This window comes from Bos indicus x Bos taurus, chromosome 15 (assembly GCF_003369695.1).
Source record: "Bos indicus x Bos taurus breed Angus x Brahman F1 hybrid chromosome 15, Bos_hybrid_MaternalHap_v2.0, whole genome shotgun sequence".
NCBI lineage: Eukaryota > Metazoa > Chordata > Mammalia > Artiodactyla > Bovidae > Bos > Bos indicus x Bos taurus.
This window is the reverse complement of record NC_040090.1, coordinates 56,752,683-56,777,380: the sequence shown is the minus strand read 5'-3', so window position 1 is coordinate 56,777,380 and position 24,698 is coordinate 56,752,683. Positions and strand designations below refer to the sequence as shown.

Here is a 24,698-nt window from a genome sequence, read left to right as displayed (position 1 = left end):
TCTAACTGTACTGGATCCTAAACCCACGTGGTAATCAACTGGGGGCTTTATTCATTAAAGATAATTGTATATATGGTTCCAAAAGTCTCAAAACATAAGTGGAAAGAGGTTAGAAAGAGGCAAGGTAATAGTATTCAAGAAAAGGCATAAGCTAAGTTAAAGAGTAAACTAGGCAGACACAGGAAGGATTACCTCTAGCACACACTGGCAAGGGGGACAGGAGGTAAGATTATGGCCTCTAGGAAAGGTCTTATCAAAGGTTGGGTAAAGGAGATCTAAGAAAAAGGAGGATTTGGGGGCAAGCAAACCTGATCGTGGTAGTGGAGAATCCACCTGCAGTGCAGGAGACCCCAGTTTGATCTCTGGATCAGGAAGATCCCCTGGAGGAGGGAAAGGCTACCCACTCCAGTATTCTTGCCTGGAGAATCCCATGGACAGAGGAGCCAGGGGGGCTACAGTCCACGAGGTCACAAAGAGTCAGACGTGACAGTGTGACTAAGACTTTCAAACCTGATCATGAGGCAACAAGAACAGGGTATTTTTGAGCTGAAACCTTTAGGGGTGTATTTACAGCTGGATTCTTCCAGAAACCTAAAGAGAAAGAGACGCATGCAGAGAAGAGTGGTGGCGATGGCGGTGGGTCTAAGAAGGCAGGGAGAAGGGACAGGGAGAAGATCGCAGACACTCAGCTTGGGGAACGGTAGGAGGGATCTGTCAAGAGACTCCTGACTCATGTGTTGGTCTGAAGTGAACTGATTTAAAGCTGCTGGATCCAGATCAGACTCTGGGTTTCAGGAAGCCTTTGCCCTTAGCTTCTAATTCCTTCATGTAGACTGCACTTCAAGGAAGGCAGCTTGTCTCCCCCTAAAACATTCCTGAGACACTCTCACCCATGGCCTTTCCTCATGCTTCTCCCCTAAATCCAAACAGCAAAATCCTCTTCATCCACCAAGTCTGTGTGTGGTCAGTGGCTCAGACATGTTTGACTCTGAGACCCCATGGACTGAAGCTCGCCAGGCTTCTCTGTCCATGGGAATTCTCCAGGCGAGAATACTGGAAAGGGTTACAAGCCCTCCTCTAGGGGATCTTCCCGACCCAGGGCCTGAACCTGCATTTCCTTAGTCTCCTGCACTGGCAGGTGGATTCTTTACCACTGGGCCACCTGCGAGGTCACCAAGACCTCACTCAAATGTCACCCACTGGGGGAGACCTGGCTCTGCTCTGAAACAGAACTAGTCTCCCCTGGCTCTGGTGCTCCCACAGCACCTGAACTTGCCACGTTCTGCTTTCCTTTAGGCACTAAACAGACCCGCAAGCCAGCCAAAAGGGGCGGGGCTCCTCTGACAATCGGAGGACACGAGCACGTTCAAGCCTCCTGGTCTCTCTGTATATAGTCGTCACAGAGCAGGGAAAGTGAAAGGAATCAAGAGAGAATCATTTTGAAGAAAAATATTTCAAAAGGTTATTTCCACATACGGCAACGCAGGGTAAAGGGGTGGGGAGTGTGCACTGTGTGCTCACTTGCTCCTTCCTGGAGTCTTGCACACGCGGTGTGTGCTCAGGACACGTCTGCTGGAGTGGAGTGAGCAGCTCTCTGGTTCAGTGCCACTTCCTAGCTGTGGACCTTGGGGGTGAATTACTTAATCTGTGCCTCAGTTGTCTCACCGGTAAAATGGGGATGGGAAGAGCTGTGAGGATTAGGTGAATTTACGTGTGACCGGCCTCTGGTGTGTGGCATGTGAAACGCCCTAGGGAAATGTCAGCTCGCCTCCTTTTCCGATGAAAGCTGCCGTTCACACAGGGAGCTTTCCCAGCCTCCCTGATGCTGTCAAGCTGCCTCTGCTAGTACACTCCCAGCCACAGAAAGCTCCCAGTCTGCTCAGCAGCCTCTTCTGGAAAGTTCTTGTGAAGGCTTCCCTGGGGGTTGAAAGCTGCTGCAACTTCCATCCTGGTCTTGGCTCTGCCTCATAATATGAATCCAGAGAAATCTAATCCTTTTCCATATGACAAGTGTGATGGCTCTCCTGAGTTTTCCCCCCAAGCCTAAACATCCCCAAGTCTGTCAGCCAATCCACTTATGATTTGGTCCCAAAACCTCCCCCTAGCCTACGTCAACTCAAAAATACAGCAACTGCAGGTGGACACAATACGTCTGACTGGTGCAGACCTCAAACTGGATGGTACCCATCTGCTCAAAAGCCCAGATCTAACGGGAGCTTTATGGAACTGCATCCCTATTGGTGATTAATGAGCACCACCTGAAGGCACCACGCCCTCTTCACATAAACTGACTCAGGGTCAGGTCTTCCATCCTGCCCTGTGCCTGGGGACCCGACTGTCCCAGGAGCTGAGTCTGGTGTACTGACTTTAAAGTGCAGGGCAAGACAGGCTTCAAGAAGGGAGGGTGGGAAAAGTGCCCAGTTTCAGGGTTGAATATTTTATGGAGAAACTTGCTTTCAAGATCTGTGATGATGGGATGGATATCAGTCCAGATTTTGGGTAGGGTGAATGCTATGACATTAATGAAATGACATTTCCTGAGCATAACTTACTTATAGTGACTCCAATCTCCTTCCAAAGGAAAATGAATGCCCTCATTAATTATACAGTGATACTAAATGAAACAGCATGGCATCCCTTGTGATGCTGTAACATTCTGTACTTAGCTTATTAATGAAGTGATCAGAATAATAATACCTCAAATTGTTTAAATCATACATTCAGCTATCAAGTATGCCTCTCTCCCCCTGTGTCACACACACAAACATTATGTATCAACATAAACACATATGTGTATGTTTTAATCTTCACAAATACTCTGCAAAGGACTGTTATTCCTCCTGCCGTTTTTCAAGGATGGGGAAATAAGAACCTGAGGGTTAAGTGACAAGGTCACTGCACTCATAACAGAGGCAAATCCAGGACCGAGGGACCCTGACTTACTCCAAAACTGTTTACACTAAACCCTGTTTCCCTAGCACTGGCTGATTTTTTTCTATCACAGAGGTTAAAGCTAGCTATTTTGATGACAGCTGAGAAATTCTGGATTCTAAGGAACCACAGTCTGAATATGGGAAAACAGGTAATACATCCTGCTGACCATCATCTGTGTGTTCATTTTCTATCACTCTCTTTTAATTCTGAAAACAGATTCCCTTCCCCATCAGATACCCATTTCCTACGTGCTTCTCCCGTAAAAGGTCCTGCAGGTCTTCTCAGGAATTCTTTCTCTCTTAGCAACCCAGAGTACCAGCTGAAAAAGGTAAACACCGCTGAGTTCACTGAACGAGGGCAGGCTGGCCCAGAGATCGACCCTGCAGGGCTCTTACCTCGGCTGGACACCTTATTTCTAGTGAAGGCGGCAGCCGGCTGTCGGTACGGATGGATCCCCAACTCCTGTGCGTGATTCACGGTTCCCAGGAGAGATTCAGGGTCCCCGGGGCCGCCTGTACTCAAGAGCAGGGGGCTGTCATGGCAACCTTTGGTCAATGTGTTCCCGCTCTTCCTGTCCGGAAAGCCGTCCTTGGCCCCCTCGCACGAGCACTCCTCCTCCATGCTCTCCGAGTGCACAAGCGCCGCCTGGGGAGCATAACTGTGGGTCGGGGTCGGGGAGGAGACCTGCGAGATACATTCTTGAGCCCTGATCTGCAGAAGGTGCTGGGGGCTGGTGTGGTGGTGGTGGTAAGAGTCAGCGTTCTGATACGGCAAAGCCTGGCGCTCCGTCATGCTCTGTCCCCCAAGGCCAGGAGCCAGACTCCCGGCGTCCCCCTGGTTCATGTGCCGGAACAGCTCTTGGTATTCCTGCTGCTGCTGCTGCCGCTGCCGCCTTTTGATGAGCTGTGCAAACTCCGCCGGGGGCAGCCGCATGTCCGAGTGGCCGGTGAGTGAGTGCCGGGGGGAGAGCAGTCCCTGGAGGATGTGGGGCACCTGCTGGTGTCGCGTGTAGTCTGGCGGCGTGGGGGACAGCAGGGCCTGCTGCAGTGCCGATGTGGTATAGTGCGGTGGCTGCTGATGTGCACTGGGAGGGAAGGTGGGGAACTGGTCAAGCGGAGGGACTTTCAGGGCTTGGGTGGGAGGTAACCCCGCTCCTGATGAAGGGTTGTAGCTGCTGGGGGAACCCCGGGACTGGTCCGAAAACAGGTGGGGGTGTAAATGCGCCTGGTCGTAGTTAGCAGGGGAGAACCGATTCACGTTCAAGCTGCAGACACAAAAGGGAGTGAGTACCAGGCATCCGTGTGACAACTGTGCTAAACTCCCCGGGGAACGGCTACCACTCCTCCTCAGCAGTGAGTCTCTGCTGGTACAGAGAACCGCGGGGCCACAGGGAGGATGGGGGTGTAGGCATTACCCCCACCACCCGCTCCGGCTTGAGGGTAGCAACATCACTTGAATTAAGATGTGCCCATCTCTTAGAATATGAGTGATGGAAAGAAACAATCCTAGAAGAACAGACAAGGAGGGTAACTGAAATTTTTACCTACTCCTCTAACTGGCCCTTTTCTTCTTTGCAGACCTATAGTAAGGTGGTAGTGGTGTTTAGTCGCTAAGTCCTGTCTGACTTTTTTGTGACCCTATGGACTACAGGCCACCAGGCTCCTCTGTCCATGGGACTCCCCAGGCAATAGTACTGGAGTGGGTTGCTGTTTCCTCCTCCAGGGAATCTTCCTGACCCAAGATCAAACCCACATCTCTTATATCTCCTGCATTGGCAAGCAGGTTCTTTATCACTGCACCGCCTGGGAAGCTATATAGTAAGGGAGCTGCGTCACTATCCTCCTGCATCTCACTAGCATTTTGATCCTGAGTCAGCATATAGGTTTCAAGTCCATCCCAAGCCCACTGCCTCACTTTTAGTCAGGCTGAAATGAGCACAGCCCAGTCAGAGCCCTTCTGTTCTCCTCTCCTCCTCCTAAGGGGCTTCCTCCCACCTGGGTCCCCCAGAGAGAGAGCCGGGAGACTCCAGGCAGCCTCACCTGTGGGCCTCTGCACTGTCGGCGCTCAGCTGCTTGGACAAAGGCCGGTGCCCATAGCTGAGGGCGGCCATCAGGCTGGTCCGGAGCTGCATCTGAACCTGACTGGTGTTGGGGCTGATGGAGACACCCCGGCCTGCAGAGGCGGCAGCGGCCCCAGGCATGCTGCTGAGCATGTCGACAGGCTCCTGGACTTGGATGGTCACCTGCTGTGACTGGGGAGGCTGCTGTATGCCCAGGCAGGTCAGTGCCACGCTGGGAGGAGGGGAACAGTTCTCAGGCTGCTGCTGGAAGATGGCACTGCGGGAGGGGAAGCCTTGAAACTGGGAGGAAGATGTAGCACCTGGGGAGAAAGGAGCCCCAGAGTGACCACATGCCCGGATTACCTGCGGCCAGAAGTCATGGGAGCCACTGAGGATGCTCAACTTGCATACCACCCAGAGCAGGGCTCCTCCAACTCCAGGGCATGGAAGGTTCCTCTGGGGGATTCGTGAAGACACACACTCCTGGGCCCAACACTCAGAACGCTGACTCAGTAGGTAAGGACGGGGCTCTAAGAATTTGCAATTCCAAGAAATTGCCCGTTGATTACTCTCTAAGTAGCTCTCATTCAGGGCAACACTTCTCAAACTCTAATGCACGTGTGAAGGGCCTGGGGATCTTGCTAAAACAGATTCTCATTCAGCAGGTCTGCGATAGGATCTGAGATTTTATTTTTCCTGCCGATGTTGCTGGTCAGGGACCCTACTCTGAGTAAGAAGGGCTTTGAGACCAACTCAGGCTCTTCAGGGGATCTAGACTGGGTGGCATTACTTAAGAGATTCTCAGTTTTCAGAACGCTAACCCCTCAGAGTGCTGGCCTCTGAAGGACTGTATAAATTAGGGCCCGCTCATCTTTGCCTCCATCTGAACACCCACAAGAGAGGAGCCACGTGCCCAGAGGACCACCAAACTCAGGAGTGACAAGAGGGCAGGTTCTGGTAGTAGCCCATTCGTTTGGTACAGTTGGAGGGGACTTTATGAAAACATCAATATAGTCAACCATTATCGAGAACTATATTGTTCCAGAGGCTATTCTAAGTATTATACCTAACATACATATCTCATAGTATTATTATCCCTGTCTTACATTTGAGAAAGCAGAGATGCCCGGAAGTTAAGTAGTTTACCTGAGATCTCACAGCTAAGGAGCTGGTTGCAGCAGGAGCCAAGCCAAGGCAGCCTGGCACTAGAACCACCCCCTTACACAGCATGTTGCTCCGTCACCGCAACCAGTGGCTTGAGGCAATCAAGACGAAGCCTCACTTCTCCTGTGGCTCACAGTTTGGAGAAAACCTCTCCACTCACCGTGAGACTGCATCATGGCGCTGCTCATGGGGGGAGGGCTGTTACTGGGCTGTCTGAAGAGATGGTTGTTGGGGTGGTTGGGAGGTGGGCTGGAAGGCTGAATCCTTAACCTTCAAAAACAACAGAACCAGATGAGTAAATACACTTCCTGAGGTGACAATATAACCTTGAAGTTAGTTTCAGCCATTTGATACCCACAGGCAGAAACTCCATTTTTAGTTTTCATAAGCTTCCAGGCTAGACACACACACACAGGCCACCCACCACAGTCTACTGAAAGCCTGTTTGCATCTTATTTTCCCAGACGGCCCAAGGAGGCAGGGGTCACTGCATCTGGCCTCCTGTATTAGGTGTCAGATTACATGGTTCATGGGGATAAGAAAATGAAGTGGCACAGGAAGTCAGGATTTTAGGAAGCTGCTGAAATTTAAATTGGTCTTCCTGCCTTTCAGATGGGTTTTTCCAAGATGAATGCTATCGTCAGTCCTGTCTCCCATGTGAGTTAGGCCAACAGCTTAGGCAAAGAACATGTTTCATTACCTCTGGAGCTGGTGGGTGAGGAGGGCGGGCTGATTTTCACATGCAGCCTGAAGAGGTGGAGAAGGTTGAGGAGGACAGATAGAGTCCTAAAATACATGCGGGAAAGGAGAAAAAAATACTCGTGAGCTTGAAGACTAACCAGAGGTATTCTCGGGAAGGGAAGAGACTATCTGTGACTGAGATTTATGCTCCCGTCGTTCATCAAAAGGCTTGATTACCTTGACTCAAACATGGCAACCACACAAATAACTCAACTCCACTCTGCCCTGCATGATCTCTTCCAGCACTGACAGGCCCATCAGCCTGAGAGCAAACTCCAGACAAGTTGGAGAAAGCGGAGAGGGAAGGCCTACTTGAATCTGCTGCTGGAGAATTTGGTGGTGCTGCTCCTGCTGGTATAACATATGCTGCTGCTGGGTCTTCTCCAGGGTTCTTTCATCAATCTGCCCCCCGTACATCTTCTGCAGCTGCTCACACTCCTGAAGGGAAAGCAGTTCATACAGAGGGGATACAGCCAGGCCTACCCCATGCAGTGCCATCAGCAGACGCAGAGCTGCTCTGGGTCTCATGGGCAGAAGGAGCCCACAGAGAACTGTGTCCTTGATGAGCAACTAACCCCTTTAGGTGGGCATTTGTGTACTAAATATATTCACGCTCTGTGCTGGCTGCATGAAGGGAAAAACACCAAGATGGCCTGGGTACGAGCGAAGGTTCCAGTGTGAAATCGGTGTACAAGGCACATGCCACTCGAAGCTTGGTCGTCAGGAAGGCAGAAAGGAAACCGGCCCTTTATAGAAGCCTGGAGGTACACTTCCTTCCTCTGGGAGCACCATTCCATACCAGCTGGAGAGTATGCCAGGTGGTAAGAACGCAGAGCAGGCTCCAACAAGACCCAGTGCCCATAAGTCATGAGGGGAACGCCAGGGTTGCTTCAAAAGACATTTCCGGGTGCTTCCCACTGAAACCCAAGCCCAGAAATTCCTCTCTAAGGAACCACAGAGACAGGAGGAAATTTAGTCCCTTCCTGGGGAAAGCTGGACGTAAGCAGAAGGAAGGAAAGCGTGTAAGGGACTGTCTGCTTTGGCACCTCTAAAACTGCAGTGCTGCTGTGAGGGGGCAGAGAGCTTAACACCCGTGTCCTCCTGCAACACCGGTCTGTTACCCATGCTGCTCTCTGCTACCCATGCTTCTCCAGAGCTGCCTGCCGTCTCTAACATTACCTGCTGCAACTGTTTGATGCTGCTGTTGTTGCCCATTTTTTCCAGGTGAGCTTTGAAGGCCTGGATGCTTGCAGCCCCATCTGAGAACCGGCGCACAGGGGAGAAACGCTCCGTAGGGAGGTGCAGGGTGTTGGAGTCCTTGTAGGTGGAGCTGAATATATGGGAAGAGAAGGTTAGGGGCTAGGACTGAGGGGTTTTGACCAAATCACCTAGGGACGCTGTTCCAGATGAACACAAAGCTGCTGGCTACACGCGCAGCCTGGCATATTATGCCATTTCCATGCCATCTCCAGAGGCCAGTCGTTTCCCTAGCCTGCCTTCCCTTTAGAGGCCTCCAAGTGACCATTTTCCATTTCCACTTACCTTGAGTTGGCTTAATGTCCAAGCCTGGGAAGGTCCTGGGATCATATACATCCAGTTCTTAAAAATACACTGGGTCAGAGAGAGGAGCTTCACAGTAGCCCTCAAGCCCAGCTGTACAGGAACTCCTCCTTTTACAGTCATGTCTCTATCTACTGCCTTTACAAACCTAGAACAAACCTACCCGTGTGACCTAAAGTTTTCCCTGAGTAGTAACCTCTGTATGACCGACCAGAGGGAAACTAGTCAACTTTGGGGTCAAAGGTCTGGCCTGGAATTCATAGGTTTTTTATGCTAGAAAACACAAGGTGGAGCTTAAAGTGGGGAAACTGGGGGTCTCTGATCCCCAGATGGAGACAGCCCATGCTTAAGTAACGTGGGCCTGAAGATCCTGCACATACCTGGTCAACGCAAATAAGGTTATCTGCTGTGAGAGGTAACTTCTCAGAGCAGTGGCACCCTCCCAACCTGCTAATGAAAGAGGAATTGTGTACCTTCAAAATGACCCCCACTGCTCAATAAGAACAAAGCCAGCGTCTTACAGAAAGAAAAGAACGAGCTATCAGTAAGGAATGCCTAAGACGACATGAGAGTTAGAAGCTAAGACCTATACTTGTTTACCTAATCAGAAAGAGATGTTTATGGGTTGAAGTAAGCAGATAAAAGACTGCCAAGGCAGCATTCCAGCAGCTGATGGAAAGGATCAGGGTTTCAGGTCCAGGGCAGAGATGACATCACACTGAGCTGTGGGTGAAATGATGTACCACCTTGCCAGTTACTCATTCTGGACAGAAGCGGAACCAAGGCTAAGAAAGCGGGTGAACAAGCGAATTCAAGTGCAGCAGACACGGAGGGTCTAGGAGGGGCTGATGAGTGTGCAGAGGAGTTAAAAGAGTTCTGGCAGCAGGGAAAAGCCCTCTACCCTCTAATGATGGCTCCTGTTTGAGACTCCACCTGAAGCTTGACACAGCAGTGAGCTGATGAAATGAACACAACGTGTATCTGGGTTCGGTAACACAAAAGACAAATGAGTTTGGAAGACACACTCCAGAAACAGTGATCATGGGAGCTGGTCTCAGGGGTATTTCCTCAATATTTATTTCTGTTTCTACTTCAGGTGTTTGGAGTTAAAGCAAGCAGGTACTATTTTCTCCTAGAATTTGATTCTTATACTTTCAGTATTTTCTGATGGTGGACACATTTCTGATTCACTCAGAAATCTGTGTTCTTCAAGGAGTTAATTATAGTCTGTCTGTACAAAACACATTCTCTCCCACCCCAGATCCAGGTATTTCATGACTTTCCCAGAAGATCGGGTTGTGAACAAACTGACAGCCTGGGCAGCCCAGCACAAGGAGCTTCAGAGGAATAGTTCTCATGTAGCTGCTCATTTTGGAAGCACTGAGAGTATCAATTGTGTTTTATTTTTATTAGCAATCACATTCAAACTCAGGACAGCCTCATGGCAGGCTGATATTCCCACTACACTCTTCAAACAGGGACTTGGCTCCCCACCTAAATAAAATCCATCTCGTATTAGTTAGGTTTTTTTTGGTGAATTACACTTAATTTTTCTTTTAATTTATAAATTACACAATTCCAGGATTACACACTCAGATACCGCTTCTGTCTTCATGTTGGACTTCATCTACAATACCCCAGAAGAATAGACATATCTGCTGTTCTTGTGTCATTTCCTCCAGCAAATGGAAGGAATTCAATAATCTCCCCAGGCCACCCATTCTCAGTGTTGGACAGCCTTGGAAAGTTTCCCTTTCGCCCTGAAGACTTGCTTCAGTCTCTTCTGTCACCATGCTTTTACAGCAACTCCATGGAGACGAGCTGAGTCTGCATAAACACCGCACCTTACACGATCCGTCACTCACAGAGTATTCATTCCAGTTCAAACTGGCTTGACCACAGGGAACCCTTGAAACACTCAACCAAGAGTGTTCACACAGAAACAGACAGTAGACAGATCTCCAGCAGGCAAGGCCTTGACAATGACCAGGCAGCGTGGAAACCACACAAATGGAGCTGTGGGCCAGTGTGGCCTTCCTTTAGTAACAAGACTAAACACAGTATCAGGTCAGCGATAAAGGCAGACTGTGGTGATGTGCTCATCTTCATGCTTGCCCCACAACAACATGGCCTGAGGAGCACCTGAATTAAACAAGGATTAAACCCAAAGGACTGAAACTAAACAACAGAGCCTGGCAAAGGCTGAAAATCCAAGTGTGGGGCTGTCAAGGAAGGAAAGACAGGAACAGGGAGAAATAAAGCAATAAAAGTCTATCAGGTTACAGTAGAGAGCTCAGAGTTATTGAGAAATCATAGAAAACGTACGGGCAGCTAGTGATCACCCAAAGTGGTGGAGAACTGTAACAGTGAGGTTCCTGAGAGATTCTCCTGAGAAAAATACTGTCTGTACCCCAGAGTTTTATTTGAGAAATGTCACTCATGCCACTCCTAACAGACCATTTGTACCATATTATTTATGATCACTTATGAAACCTTATCTTTCTTCTTTCCGAGTTCCAACGTGGCATTAATGTTGGTTCAGTTTGCTCAGAGGTCACCTGTCTCTGCTGATTACCTGTGATGCCCAGTGGGTCACAAGACACAATACAAACACTGTGTCAAGCTTGCCAGTGTGAGTCTGGCTGCAAGACTGAGTAACAGCACATTTATAAACTTAATTTCCTCAGAATCTGCTTTCCCAACTTCCCAAGTAAGGCTGCTCTTCACTGTCCTCCCAAAAAGACTGGGAAAAAAAAAAAACAAACAAGCTCTAGCGACTGGTGGTGGCTTTGAAACTGTGGCCTGTGAGCTTGGGGACAGCTTTGGAAAGGACTAAGCTTAGATTTTTGGTCATCACAGAGTTCACAGAAGATAACCACCTTCTTAATCTAGCAAGGTGTCACTCCCCTCATTCCCAGGCTTACTTGAACTCAATTTTGTGAAGTTCTCTTGGCAAGGAAGGCTACACTTGTTTTTATGTCTTTAAGAGAAAATGAATTATAAATTTACCAGAGACCTACTAGAAGATTTTTCCATCAGAATGCTGCAAGGATGACTTTCAAGCACAACACTCAAGAGGATGCAGTGTCTCCACTCTACCACTCACAAAGGAATGTGTTTTCCCCCATCCAAGCTCCTCATTCAGGGGTCACATGATAAGAAATGCTCATCCTTCTGATGGCGATGGGTTATTAAAAGTCAAGCCTACTGATGTGGTTACAAATCCTATCTCCAGCTGGTCTTCTGAGAGCTTCACCCACTTGCAGGTTTCAAGTTCAATTTCATCTATGAGTCAACGTCTAGAGTCATGAGGAGCAACTGCAGGCAATAAACATGTCTACGAGATAATGGGAAAGAAGCATCTCCTATGGCCCTGGGCACAGCTGAGTCAAGGAGCTGAGAAGATGCAAAGTTCAGGATGCTATTTAAAGCCATGATGCTAGTCACCACGTCTTAAGACTAGCCAGAAGGGGCCTGTCCGATGGGCCTCAAGGAGCTCCCACGGCTCACGTGGCTACTCACCGATGCTGATCAGGTACCAGGTGAGGGGGCCAGACCCGGGAACGGAAAGGCTGCTGTCCTAGCTGCCGCTGTAGGTCCGGTGGGATCTCAGCTGTAGGGTTGGTCATGGCCAGTGTGTGCCTTTTGGACCTATTTGCCAAGTACCTGCAACAAGCAGGAGCACATTTCATAGTAAAAAAGACAGACAGGAGTACTCCTCAGCAAGAAGCATTAGAAGTTAATCCAAAGCACTCAGAATGAAGTGGCGCCAGAGCACAGAAAGGGCTCAATGGCCAACAGACTCCTGACTGGATGGAAGTGAGACATGTCCCAGAAGGCCAACAAAAGCTGGCTTCCCACTGAAGTGGCTCAATGCTGGACCTAAGAGTAGCCGATAAGAGAAGAGAGAAAACAGATGTCGCTCATGAAGTGGATCAATTTTCCTGACTTTATTCCATTCAGGAGAAGAATGTATTTTCTGCTGGTTAATTTTGTTCCTTGGTTTCCCTCCACATTTCCAAAATACAAGTCAGACGAAATGAGCCCTAAGGACTGTTCCTAGAGATGAGCTGAGAGAGAGATTCAGATGGGCTTTGCGTATGTCTCCTGAGGCCACTGCCCCCAGGGTTTGAAGCTGACCTTGCTACAAATCATGGAAAAAGATCCTTTTGCATGGGGCTAAGTTAGTTCCCACACCAACCCTTTCCTCATGCCCCAAGACTGTAACTCCACTGTCGGAGAAGAAAAACTGATGCTGTCCCCAGGAGACCAACATTCTCTAAAGGATGAAGAAATGAAACCACATGAAATGTTTAGAACTGTTTTTTAGGTGAAAAAAAAGGCAAGGCAAGAAAAGAGAAGTTTCAAAAGCTGAAGAGTTCACAAGCTGATGACTTTTATTCTGAAGGTCTTTCAGATCCACCACTAATACCATAACGCATTGGTCCCCCTTGGTCTGGACGATGACTTCCTTCACCACTGCTGCTCTTCTTGGGCATGAATAAAAGAAGCATCATTCCTTCCATGACATCAAAAGGGATGGGCATTTTACCCTTTAAATGTTGGTCTTTAAAGAAGAAAGGAGGAGCTGGAGGGGTAAAATGTAAGACAAAGAAGAGAAGATGAAATACTGCTATCTAATTCAAGTAGGAAGGCAGTAAGTTTCCTAATTTCTCTTCATGACTCCAGCAGGGCCCATATGCAACTTTATACACCCTGTGATCGGCAACCTATCGAAATAATAACATCAAGAAAGAAACAAAGTCAACGCAATTCTTCTATTGGCTATTCTGTAGAAGGAACTTGCCCACCTGCCAACACCCCTGTTCTCCACTGTTCTTTCCACACGGGACCAGCTTCTTTCTGGACAGCAGCTCTCATGCAGAGCTACTAGCGGGTAGAGAAAGGACACTTGCCAGCAACCATCCGGGTAAGAGGTCTTGTTTCATTCATTCTTAACTACTTTGCCCATTTCAGCTAAAACCAGTTAACAGGCTAGAGAGTAATTAGTGGTATGTAAACTTGCCAGAGGGTAGGTAAGCCATTAGCAGTTTAATATCCATTTGATAAAAACATTCAAAGTTTCCCCAAGAGCCCATGAAAACCATTTTATTTCAACTTCCCTCAAGGGAAAAAACATATAATCTTGAAGAACACCTGTATTTCTGGGAAAATACATGCTGGATTCTGGTCAACCCCCGCCCTCCCCGAAAAATAAGAAAATCAACTCCCACAAGGGATCATGCATGAAGCTGGAGGACCACGGCTAATGGAACTGAGGTCAAATGAACAGTACAGCATGCCTGATGGTCACTGCCGTTTTCTGTGAATTAGGCATCTCTGCAAACAATGGATATTTGCATCTGTCCCTGGACCGAATCCCATATTCTTTTTTCAATATCTCTTTGTTGATACAAGGGGATGGCAGAAACACAGCAAACAGTACAAGAGGTATTCATTCTCCTGGAAAGGAAGAGTCCATGCCAGCGGTCCATGGCCAGACTAGCTAGGATCACTGTCATCCCAAATCTCCAATTCCTTTTCAGTAACAGTTCTTGGCAGGTAGGAGCAGGCTTTGTGCCTTGTGAATACTATCGGAGTTGCAATATGAAGGCAGGGGGCAAGGAAGGAAGGAGGGAGGAGAGAAAAAGTTCTTATGGTTATTGCTGTCACTTAGGGGACTTCCAATGGTGCTTACAGAAATGACATTTTCTGGGTAGTCTTCCGTGACTTCCGTGTGGGGAGGAACATGCCATCTGGCTTGAGCAAAGAGACCACACAAATGTTGAAGCTGCACTGGACCACCTCCTTGGGCAGAGGTGACCTTTCGTTGGTCGCAGGGGGAGCCTGCCCAAGGACGCTCTGCAAGCACTGCCAGATGCCACATTACCTCTGCACAGCTTCCTGATCTGGCTCCCCATCCGAGCTCTCCTCGTCCACAGGGGTGACTGCTGGCACTGCCTGAGGAAAGACAGGAAGGAAAAGCTCAAAGCGGCGCTTCTTCCGCAGCAGTTCTTACTCTGGACACTGGGCTCGGGGCAGGCCTCTCAGGTACTTTATTTTTTTTAATCTGCAAAGCTTTTCTAGGATCCCTGGGTTATACAGAACATTCACAGACCTTTCAATTGTCCCACTTTTACCTTGCTCAGTTGATTTTAATTCCTCTGATTCATCTTCCTTCATTCATTTATTCATCCAATAAATAAGCTGAATGCCCACTATGTTCCAGAATATAATGTGAATTAATAAAGTTTTTGCCCCTGTTTTACAGTCCAGTGGAGGACAGAGATAGGCAAACAGACAAAAGGACAAAATAACATGACCCAGTCATGGGTGTGTGGGGACTGAGCAGGCATCTTAGAGGACGTGGCCCCGTACCCAAGGCCTGAAGGATGAGTAGGAATGAGTCCGGCCAAGATGGAAAGAGGTTGCAAGCGTCTAAGGTTTCTTGGCCGAGAGAGAAGAGAAGGCCCACGGGTGTTTGAGGACCTGAGAATATAGTAGGAGTTTGTTTACCTGGAATGACTAGGAACTGATTTGTTGTTTCATGTTAAAGTTATTTCCAGATTTTAGATGTCCTTAACGCCAGAAAGTACTCTTGCCTGGAAAATCCCATGGACGGAGGAGCCTGGTGGGCTGCAGTCCATGGGACGGCTAAGAGTCGGACGCGACTGAGCGACTTCACTTTCACTTTTCACTTTCATGCACTGGAGAAGGAAATGGCAACCCACTCCAGTGTTCTTGCCTGGAGAATCCCAGGGACGGGGGAGCCTGGTGGGCTGCCGTCTATGGGGTCCCACAGAGTAGGACGCGACTGAGGCGACTTAGCAGCAGCAGCAGCAGCAACGCCAGAAAAGCATACTGGTTTTCTAAAAGTCCACTGTAGCACATAACATATAACTGTGAAGTTACAATTCAACGCTTTAAAATCACTGTCACTCGCCAAAACATGAGGACCGCCACAATATGCATGCATTATGGTGACTCTTCCCGGCTGCCTGTGGGCTGGGACATCGTACAGCCTTCACAGCTACTCAAACCCTGGGGCTCACGGAACCACCATGCCTCAAGCACTGAAGCAAAAATCACACTTTCATTATTACAAAAGAGCGTTTTTTAATGGCATCACCGACTTGATGGACGTGAGTTTGAGTGAACTCCGGGAGATGGTGATGGACAGGGAGGCCTGGTGTGCTGCGATTCATGGGGTCACAAAGAGTCAGGGAGGCCTGGTGTGCTGCGATTCATGGGGTCACAAAGAGTCGGACACGACTGAACTGAACTGAACTGAATTATAAAACAAAACAAACTTTTGGGATAATTCCACTGTCTGAATGCTTCTAGGGCTTCCAGAACCCTAACTATGGTTCTGTGAGGCTGGCGGGAACAGGGTTATACAGGAAGTGGCTACAGATGAGGCGGGAGAGGAGCCCTGTGGCCAGTTATAAACAGCCTTGAATACCACATGAAGAACTTTATTTTGAGGGAAGGCAGTGGTGAATCACTAAAGATTTTAAGCAGGGACATGATGTTACAAGATTTATATTTTAGAAAGCTGGCCTGCTTTAGTTGCAGCGTGAAAATGTCAGGTGACAAGGATGAGGAGACAAGCCTGGAACCAGGAAGCCCATTTGGCAGCCACTGTGTTAATCCAGGCAGAGGATGACAGTAGCTTGAGTGGGGAAAAAGGCAGTGGAGATGGGACAGAAGATAGACACTTACTTTACAGGCATGGCATAACTGCTTTGATGTGGGAAGTAAGGGACAGGGAAGAATTAAACAGAAAACCCAGGGGAGTGATGGTGCCGTTCCCTATCACCTGGAGGGAGACACAGGTTTCACCGCATCAGGACGTGTTCATCTGAGGACATGCTGAAATAAAATGGTGAGGACTTGCCAAGTAACCAACTGGATCTGTGTAGCTGGTAATCATATAGATAGAAGTGCAGGGCTCAGAAAAGCATTGTGGGCCAGAGAATCTCTCAGTGACAGAAATAGGGAAGTGGACAGGATCACTCAGAGAAAGTCTGTAAAATGAAATGGAAACAGGACCTCAGACAGAACTGTGGGTTTCTAGGAAAAAGAAGAAAGGGAACCTGAAAAGGGGAGCTAGGAGAAAAACACAAAAGAATAGGGTAAAAGAAGACCATTTTTCAAGGAGAAAAATGGTCAGCCATAACTAATACAACTGGGAAGTCCAAAAAGATAAAGATGAAAAATATCCACCAGAAGTTCATTAGTGACCTTGGCAAAAACAGTTACAGTGGACAAAGTCACTGCACCTCCCATAAAGCTGTTCTGGACCTTCCAAATCTACACTGACCTGGCCTTTTCCTAAGTGCCTCTGCCACCTACAGGCCCACGGTCTTCACTCCAGCACTTCATCACGTTGGTCTTTTACTGTTACTCCAATACTTCACATATGTGGATCGCATCTTCCTATTATAGTATAAGCTCAATGAGGCCAGAAACTGTAAATATGAATTCTTCCCTTTTCCCAGCAGCCATGTTACTGGCACAGTAGACCTGCATCAGTCTACAAACTGTTTCATTACTGATCTAAGATAAGGTAGGTAAAGTAACAGAGAGTAATATTTATAAACCTTTATAGCAACTTAACAGAGTAATTTTTTCTGTTGAACCAAATAAAATTTAGCCTTGTAGTTCATATGTTTTAAATTTTTAATTTTTCTGATAATAGGGAAAACAAGGTCCTCAAACTAGAGAGACACCTTAAGAAGCACCGCCCTGAAATACCCAGTGAAGGCTCTGGATATAATTAGCACTCAACCTTAATGTAGTATGAGATTTAATGGATGAATAAATGAATGAAGGAATGAATCTATCTATGGCAGGAAACTAATCAGAAATAAACAGAAACCAGGGGAAGAAAAGAATCTTTGTGACCATCATATTAAAAAACATGGGGTTGAGAGATGCCAACTGTCAGCTTAGAAGCCAAATCATCAAGGGATCCAGCTGGCACCAAAAGTGTGAGGTATGTTAATCAAAGGAGGAAGAGTTGGTGAGAAGGTAAATCTGGAAACCAGTCTAAAAAGCAATTAAGCCCAGAGAAAACTGTTAGTTTCCACTGCCCTCTGGCATGGAAATGTGATCTGCAGGAAGGTCGGGCCTGAGACTATGACTCCCTGACTTGAAGCAGGCAGGGCAGTAGCCGCCCTTTACTCGAGTGTCTACAAGAGGCTCCCCAAAGATGAATCCCTCCAGAAGCAGGATACAGTATGGAAATTATTTGGTTAAGTGAAGAAGCTAACCAAAAATTAAGTCTGGAAAATTCTACTAGCCTGAAAAAAATGGAAATGACACTGAGCATTGCATGTTGAGGGAAAGAAGAAATTCAGACGTTTAGGTTGGAGACCCTGAGTTCCAAAACCTCTTTACAAAAAGCCTCTGAGAAAGCAAGCAGGGCTTCATACTGCCACTCACTGGTGTCATGGTGACAAGAGGGGAGGGTCCCCGTGGGCGCTTCAGCAGCTGCTGGGCGTGAAGTTGGATGTTGGCACCTCCATCTGATGCCCTCCGGCCAAGGGGCCCCATTCCGTTCAGCAGCTGCAGGGTGGGCGGCTGTAACAGGGACTGCTCCTGCAGGAGGAGACGGGGAGGGATAGTTCGGTGAGGTGGGGAGAAAAGAGGAGAGAAGACAGCAGTACTCCAGTCTACTGAAAGGAAGGGATCCCATGATGGTGATGTAGGCGAGAGAAAGCACCCTTCTAAGGACACCCTGAAATCCTGGGGACGGTCTCTGCGTTTCTCAAAGGCAGCTCAGACGAGCTCTCTGGGGGCAAGCCCTCTCCCAGGTCGGATACCTTATATTCCAGCTGCCCGGTTGGCTGCAGATTTTGCATGGGCAACAGGTTGTGCATGAAGTTCACGTTCGGGGCCACCTGCAGGAAGGGAGCCTGCGGGTTGACTCCAGGAAAGCCAGGCAGCAGCTTCTGCAGATCTTCCATGACCTCCGTGCTGATGGGAAACAGGATGATGGAGAAGTCTGGTTACAATTCTCCCTCACAACCTAGAGCCCCAAACTGAGGACACTGCCAAATTCCGCACGGTTTAGTTTATCTTTCTACCTTCCTCTTAAATGTGTATTTCTCTCCAAGGTCCCAGAGCGAGCAGAAGTGTGTGGAGCCAGGTGTGTGGAATCTGGCTCTCTGCCATTTCACTATCTGTGGCTGGGGATCACCATTCTGCACTGACCACTCATGTAAAACCAACAGCTCTGTGCCAACAGGAAACACTGGCCCCCATCCAGTTCAGGTCTCTGAGGCCTGGAGGTGAACAGCAAGTAAGGGAGGACACGGCCATCCACTCAAACAATGGCTGCCCCAAAGTAGCAGCTGATTCACTGGGGAAAGAATGCTGTCAGCGCCATCAGGGCTGATGGGCAGATAAGCCGTGGATGGGCAGGGCTGTGGAGTTCCGACAGAGGGGTTTATAGCACACTTTAAAATAAGAGCTCTTTCCACTAACAGGGTGACACGGGACTCCACCCTCCGAAGCTGACATTGTCTGCGAAGCCAGAATGCTCCCCGATCGCCTGTTTCATTGTAGGCTGATAATGTGGAGCAAGCAAACCAGTAAGCAGGGGAGGCTCTTTTGGAAATGACTCAAAGAAAAAAGAAACCAGCTTTGCTCCGAGCTGAACTCTCAAGAGGACTCTTGCCACAACCTTCTCTTCCCTACTCAGGAGAAGAAATCGCCAGAAAAGTGGCATGGCTATTTTTAATGGTGAGAATCTTCAAGTGTTGAACAAAAACCAAGAGAGCTGGCCTTCAGTCCATTTCTCCAGTGTGCGGGCAAGCAGGGGACACAATGAAGGGCTGTTTTGGGAAAACACTTTGGGAAACCGGTACTTATCTGGCATATTTTTGGACTTTTGTTCACATAATTTTTTTTCACTGAATTTAATTTTTTTACATCTATAAATTCTATCCTGCTGTTTGTCCTCACTTCTTAGATTGAGTCTTCCATTAAAATATATGGCAAAAAGCATCTCTAAAAGTTGTCAAACACAGATGCATTTTCAGGGGTACTTTTATGTGGTACCTGAGGTATCTGAGGTCTTTGTGGGAAAAGACATGCTATGCTCTTCACCAAAGTACTGTCATTGCCTGGCTCGATGGCGGCTTTCAGCCCACCCTCCACTAGTGACAGGTCTGTGATCCTCAAGTCCAAGCAAGTCTGATCTACCAGGGAGCCTGAAGAGGTTAACCACGTGTCTTGGCCACTGTATCAGATCTCATCTGGGAGATACAACGAAGTATGGGAAATGTGCCACAGGAGGAACTCAAAGTCAGATGGGAATTTTCTGCCGGACACTCACCGGGGGTCGGCCACGCCCACTGTGTGCCTCCTCATGGACAGATAGCGGACCAGCGCTTCAGGGGAAGGCTCTTCACCCTCGTCACTGTCCACGTTCACCGCCCCGTCCGGCTGAGGTGAGGGAAGCACGGACAAATCAGAAACAAGAGAGAGTGAGAAACAAGAAAGAAGGGAAGGGGACTTCCCAGGTGGTCCAGTGGCTAAGAATCTGCCTGCCGGTGTAGGGGACACGGGTTAGATCCCTGGTCCAGGAAGATCTCACGTGCTGCGGGGCAACTGAGCCCCGTGTGCAGCACCTCCCGAGCTCGCACTCTAGACCCCGTGCTCCACAACAGAAGAAGCCACCACAACGAGAAGCCTGCCCACTGCCACGAAGAGCTCCCCGACTTGCCGCAACCAGAGAAAGCCCGAGAGGCAACGAAGACCCAGCACGGCCAAAAATAAATGGGGAAATGAATAAATAAGAAAATACATAGAAGTAGTAAAGAAAGGCAACGAGGCTACGGGAAAGAAAGTAGGTTCAGTTGACAGCCACCAGGGGCTGCTACTTGCCTCCACGATTTGATTCTCTGGGTTGATGAGCTGCACCTGGGGGACGCTGATGTTCATAGTGGTACCAGCCTGCTCCGCCTGGAAAGCAGCACACACACATACAGGCTTTTCAACACCAGAGGGAAATCATAGAGGCTTTCAAAACATTCTTGATGGCTAAAGTCTATGTTTCTACTTTTGAGTTTTTGGTTCCTCTGCTCTTAGAAGCTACAAGGAAGTATTCTTTAGCGAAGACAGTCTCTCACAATGATTTACGGTTTCTTAAAAAAAAAAACTCAACTATTGGTGTCCCTTCCAAGTGCTGGAATACTCTTCCACCCACTCTATCAAAGAAAGACTGAGTTCTTTGCTTGGCCTCTGACAAAGGAAGAGATGGCAGGTGGGAGGCGATGGGTAAGAAGAGCAGGTAAGCCGACGGATAAGCATGATCTGGCGTTAGAGAGCGATGGATAACCACCACCCCTCTCCACGTTACTAGTCCTGAATCTGATCACTGGAGTTATCACCCACCTGGAGGTTGACTGGCGGCTGGAAGCCCATGGTTCGGGGCATGCCAGGAGGTACTCCAACACGCAGGGTTTTATGTCTCTTATGCCGGTCACACAGCAGGCTGTAGATTGCACTATAGTGATCATAGGCATCTGATCTTAACGACTACCGAGACAAAAGGGGAAAGAGCAAAAAACCCTGGTGAAACAGCACATCAATGACCAAAACTCTTTTAAAAGTAATAGTAGAATAATAAAGCGCCTTCTTTTCAAGGGGCAGAGGAAGAATGGGAGGAAAATGAAAAGATCCAGGTTCCCAGGAAGAAGGATACATGGGAAAGACAGGGCAGAGGGAGAGCAGCCCCCACCCCGGCCTCTGCTCACTTAGGTACCTGCAGTGTCCGCTCTTTGTCCAGTCCCATGTTTTCCATGGCTAAGAGGACATCCTCATTCAGAGGGTCCATCTGCCTTTCTTCCTTCAGCTGCTGGCATTCGGCTATTAACTGTAACAAAAAAAGGCAAGCTATCAAACTCCCAATTAACTACGTCAAGATGGCAGATCATATATAATGAACAAGCTGTTCCATGCTCCCTAGCTTGTGATATTTTTGGCCTTAGATGAAGCCTAAGCAAGAAAGCCCTGGGTACTCAGCTAGGAGCAGATAAGATGGCTAGGCCACTATTTTCCTGAGCTCCTGGGGTACCTGGGATGGCTACGATGATTTAAATAAAGGAATGCTGCAGGATCTGTTGGACTGTGCACAGCGAGAGATAAGAGTAGGTGAACAATCCCGTGGGAAGAGGCTGTACTGTCCCAAGACCCGGGAAGGGACCCGGATGTGAGGACATGCGGTCAGGAACTGGTATCACTATTCCGCAACAGCTCAGCTGGTTGAGCTTCCTTCTTGCTGGCTTTACTTGCTTCAGGATTACACAACAGCCTGCATCCAGGCCTGCCCTTCTAGGTCCTGGCCTGGTTACAATCTTATGCAAAAGAGCCTGCAGCAGCCCGAACAGGCTTTCCTGGGGGCGAGTGGAGGCCCGCTCACCCTATCGAAGTTGGGGTCCGCATCCCCTAGCTTCATCCACTTGTGCTTGCAGATCTGCTCCATGGAGAGGCGCTTGTTGGGGTCCAACACCAGCATGTGGCGGATCAGGTGCTCACATTCTGCAAGAGACATGGAGCCGGCCATCAGTGCCGGTGGGGGAGGCGCTGCGGGGGCCGAGGAACACGGGCAGGGCGAGCAGGTGGACTTCCTACCTCCTGGCTTCTCATTTGTTTCTCTCACTTCGTGATCCTTACCTCTGCCATGGCTTACACCAGAAGGGGCCAGGCAAAGGCAGGAAGAGGTGGAGGAGAGGGAAATTCAACTCAGGGCTGGGGGTGGGGGGAGTGGGGTCCTGGTTAATACCTTCACTAAAAGTCGGATTAGAAAAAAATCTGGGATAATCCCTGGATTTCATTTACTTATATTTTGTAGGGCCCCATTTGCTGCAATTAAGGAAGAGTTTCAGTGTCTGAAGCTATTCAGTGCCTTACAAGATCCCCAAAATACAGTCAGCTCCTTCCTCCTCTCTGCATTCTGATGTGCACACTAACGCTTTCGGGTGTAGGGTCCCAGGTGTGGGGAGAAGACAGGCATGGAGCCTCCCTACCACACATGGTAACCTTTACTGATAATTTTCTCACATTCGCAGGGGCATACAACTGAGCTCTGAGCTAAAGAGATTCAGATCAGAGAGGTGTCACTCTGGGAGCTCATGTTGCAGAATACACTGCAAAAAGAATGATGGCTCCAAAATCAAGATGCCTATATTCTGATTTCAAAACCACCCTCTATTTCTAAGTGTTCTCATCTGTAACTTGAGGGTACTGATGATGACGTGGGGGTAGCACGTGTGATGGAACTGAACCTAGATACTGATGATAAAAAAACAGCAGCATGGAGACACTCTGCTGACTACTTCATACATATTTTGATATCATTTAATCCTCACAGCAATCCCAGGAGGAAGAAACGATCATTATTCTCACTTTGGAGACGTTAAAATTAGGCACAGAGAAGTCAAAAAACTTGTTGAAGACCACTCAATAGGTTAGATTTCAAACAAGTCTCTGCGGTTGGTGCTCTGAATCACACCCCAGCTCACCCAGAACCCGCAGAATAAAGTCCAAAGTCCTCTGACCTCACCTCCAGCCACGTGCCCTGGGCTCCCTGAGCTCCAGCAGCACAGGCCTTCTTTATAGTCTGTGCATATACTCATCACGTTCCCACCAATGCCATTTACACTCACTGTATCCCTTAGTCAGGACGGCTGCTCCCCAGCCCTCACGTGGCTGGCTCCTTCTCATTCAGGAAAGAACTTAAATGTCAACTTTCTCAGAAAGATCTCTCCTGACCACCTCATCAGCCTCAAGGAGGTGTCCAGTCGTGCCCTATGACATCACACTAATTTCCTTCACACTAATGACTTCTGTGTAAAATCACCTTATTTATTTACTGCTCATTGTCTAACCCCCTGCCCCACCCCCCGCCACGTGAGGCCTTTTTTATTGCTGTTTTCAGTATCAAACATGCAATGCCAAAGATGATGATTATACCTAATAGGAGTTGAATAAATAGCTGCTGAATATATGTGAATAAGTAAACATTTATTGAAACTAATCAAACAAGACTGTATGTGAGCAAATGCTTTTAAAAACTATAAAATTCTCCATAAGATACAAGATTGTTTCCATTTTACTACAGCTGTCCTGAAAAAAAAAAACAAAAAACAAAAACTGGCCAGTGATACTAACAACAGCAATATTAAAGAGACTTTAATAAATGAAAAGACTTTTTATATCCAAGGCACTGTGCTTACCAACTTTATTTCATTTAATCTTAACAACAACCCTATGTTAGATACTGTTATCAGCCCCATTTATAAAAGAATAAACAAGTTAACATGATCAACCATTGCCACATTACAGCAGAGTAAGGACTTGAGAGCTATGCTCTTAGCATATTTTCATGTGGATACAAATCGTCTGATATATTTTCCCTGAATAAATTCAACTCTGAAACCTCACAATTTCTGCACCATTTGGCGAACATCATTCTATGTCACCATCATGAAAGGACTACAAAGAGTAATTAAGACAAATTACTCAATTTTAAAATTTATTCTAACTTGAAAAAGAAATAAAACAAAGCCTCTATATCAAAATGATTTTATGGCAGTCATCAGTTTGTTCCAGCTTTATGATTAAAAGTACAATCAAATGCAGTATGACTCTCGAAGTCTGTAGTTCCTATATTCCTATAAAATGCATGCCATCTACAGCATTAAGCTTTTATGAACATTATGTCTCCAGAGTAAGCAAGGCTAGAATCCACAACTGCAGTATCTGTGTGGAAGACAAGTAGCATGACCACATACCTTTATGGTCTGCAATTACCTGAGAGGAAAAAAATGTTCTTGATTTAGAAAGCTGCTAAAACTAAAGACCCGGGTGTATGGAGAAGGCCTGGGCCTGATTCCAAAGCTGGGAAATTATCATTCGGACCACTAGATGGCACTCTAACTGTTCTGTTTTCTTTTGGTTTTCATATAGTATCTCGTGCATTAGTCCTGAATCAGATGACCAATGCTGAATGATGGCCAGTTATGGGCTTGCTTTAAAACAGAATTTTAAAGGCATTTTCTTAAAAACAAACAAAATTAACACCACTGTAATAAGTCCTGAGTGGAAGATCTATCTGGTTCAATTTCAGGATCTTGAAACCTCTTTTCAGTCATCCTTAACTATTAGTTGGTTTCAGATGCCTTGAAAAATCTCCAGAAAAATGCAAACAAGAATTTGTACACAAAAT

The 24,698-nt window shown here is 47.7% G+C and overlaps 1 protein-coding gene across 4 annotated transcripts in view; it reads right to left on the bottom strand.

The window, feature by feature from the left end:
* SIK3 (SIK family kinase 3) overlaps positions 1 to 24,698 on the bottom strand; it is a 266,041-nt gene that overhangs the window by 10,791 nt on the left and 230,552 nt on the right. The window contains exons 7-21 of one of the 4 annotated variants that reach the window (XM_027563646.1): positions 21,891 to 22,009; positions 21,234 to 21,344; positions 20,864 to 21,007; positions 20,354 to 20,431; positions 19,803 to 19,912; positions 18,286 to 18,439; positions 17,906 to 18,061; positions 14,349 to 14,419; positions 11,981 to 12,124; positions 8,078 to 8,228; positions 7,211 to 7,336; positions 6,858 to 6,943; positions 6,318 to 6,427; positions 4,974 to 5,313; positions 3,330 to 4,198 (exon numbers count right to left, since the gene is read on the bottom strand). In XM_027563646.1, coding sequence (XP_027419447.1) covers positions 3,330 to 4,198; positions 4,974 to 5,313; positions 6,318 to 6,427; positions 6,858 to 6,943; positions 7,211 to 7,336; positions 8,078 to 8,228; positions 11,981 to 12,124; positions 14,349 to 14,419; positions 17,906 to 18,061; positions 18,286 to 18,439; positions 19,803 to 19,912; positions 20,354 to 20,431; positions 20,864 to 21,007; positions 21,234 to 21,344; positions 21,891 to 22,009 — 2,769 coding nt within the window. The remainder of the gene's footprint in view (positions 1 to 3,329; positions 4,199 to 4,973; positions 5,314 to 6,317; positions 6,428 to 6,857; positions 6,944 to 7,210; positions 7,337 to 8,077; positions 8,229 to 11,980; positions 12,125 to 14,348; positions 14,420 to 17,905; positions 18,062 to 18,285; positions 18,440 to 19,802; positions 19,913 to 20,353; positions 20,432 to 20,863; positions 21,008 to 21,233; positions 21,345 to 21,890; positions 22,010 to 24,698) is intronic. The other 3 variants (XM_027563649.1, XM_027563650.1, XM_027563647.1) reach the window with 3 other exon arrangements.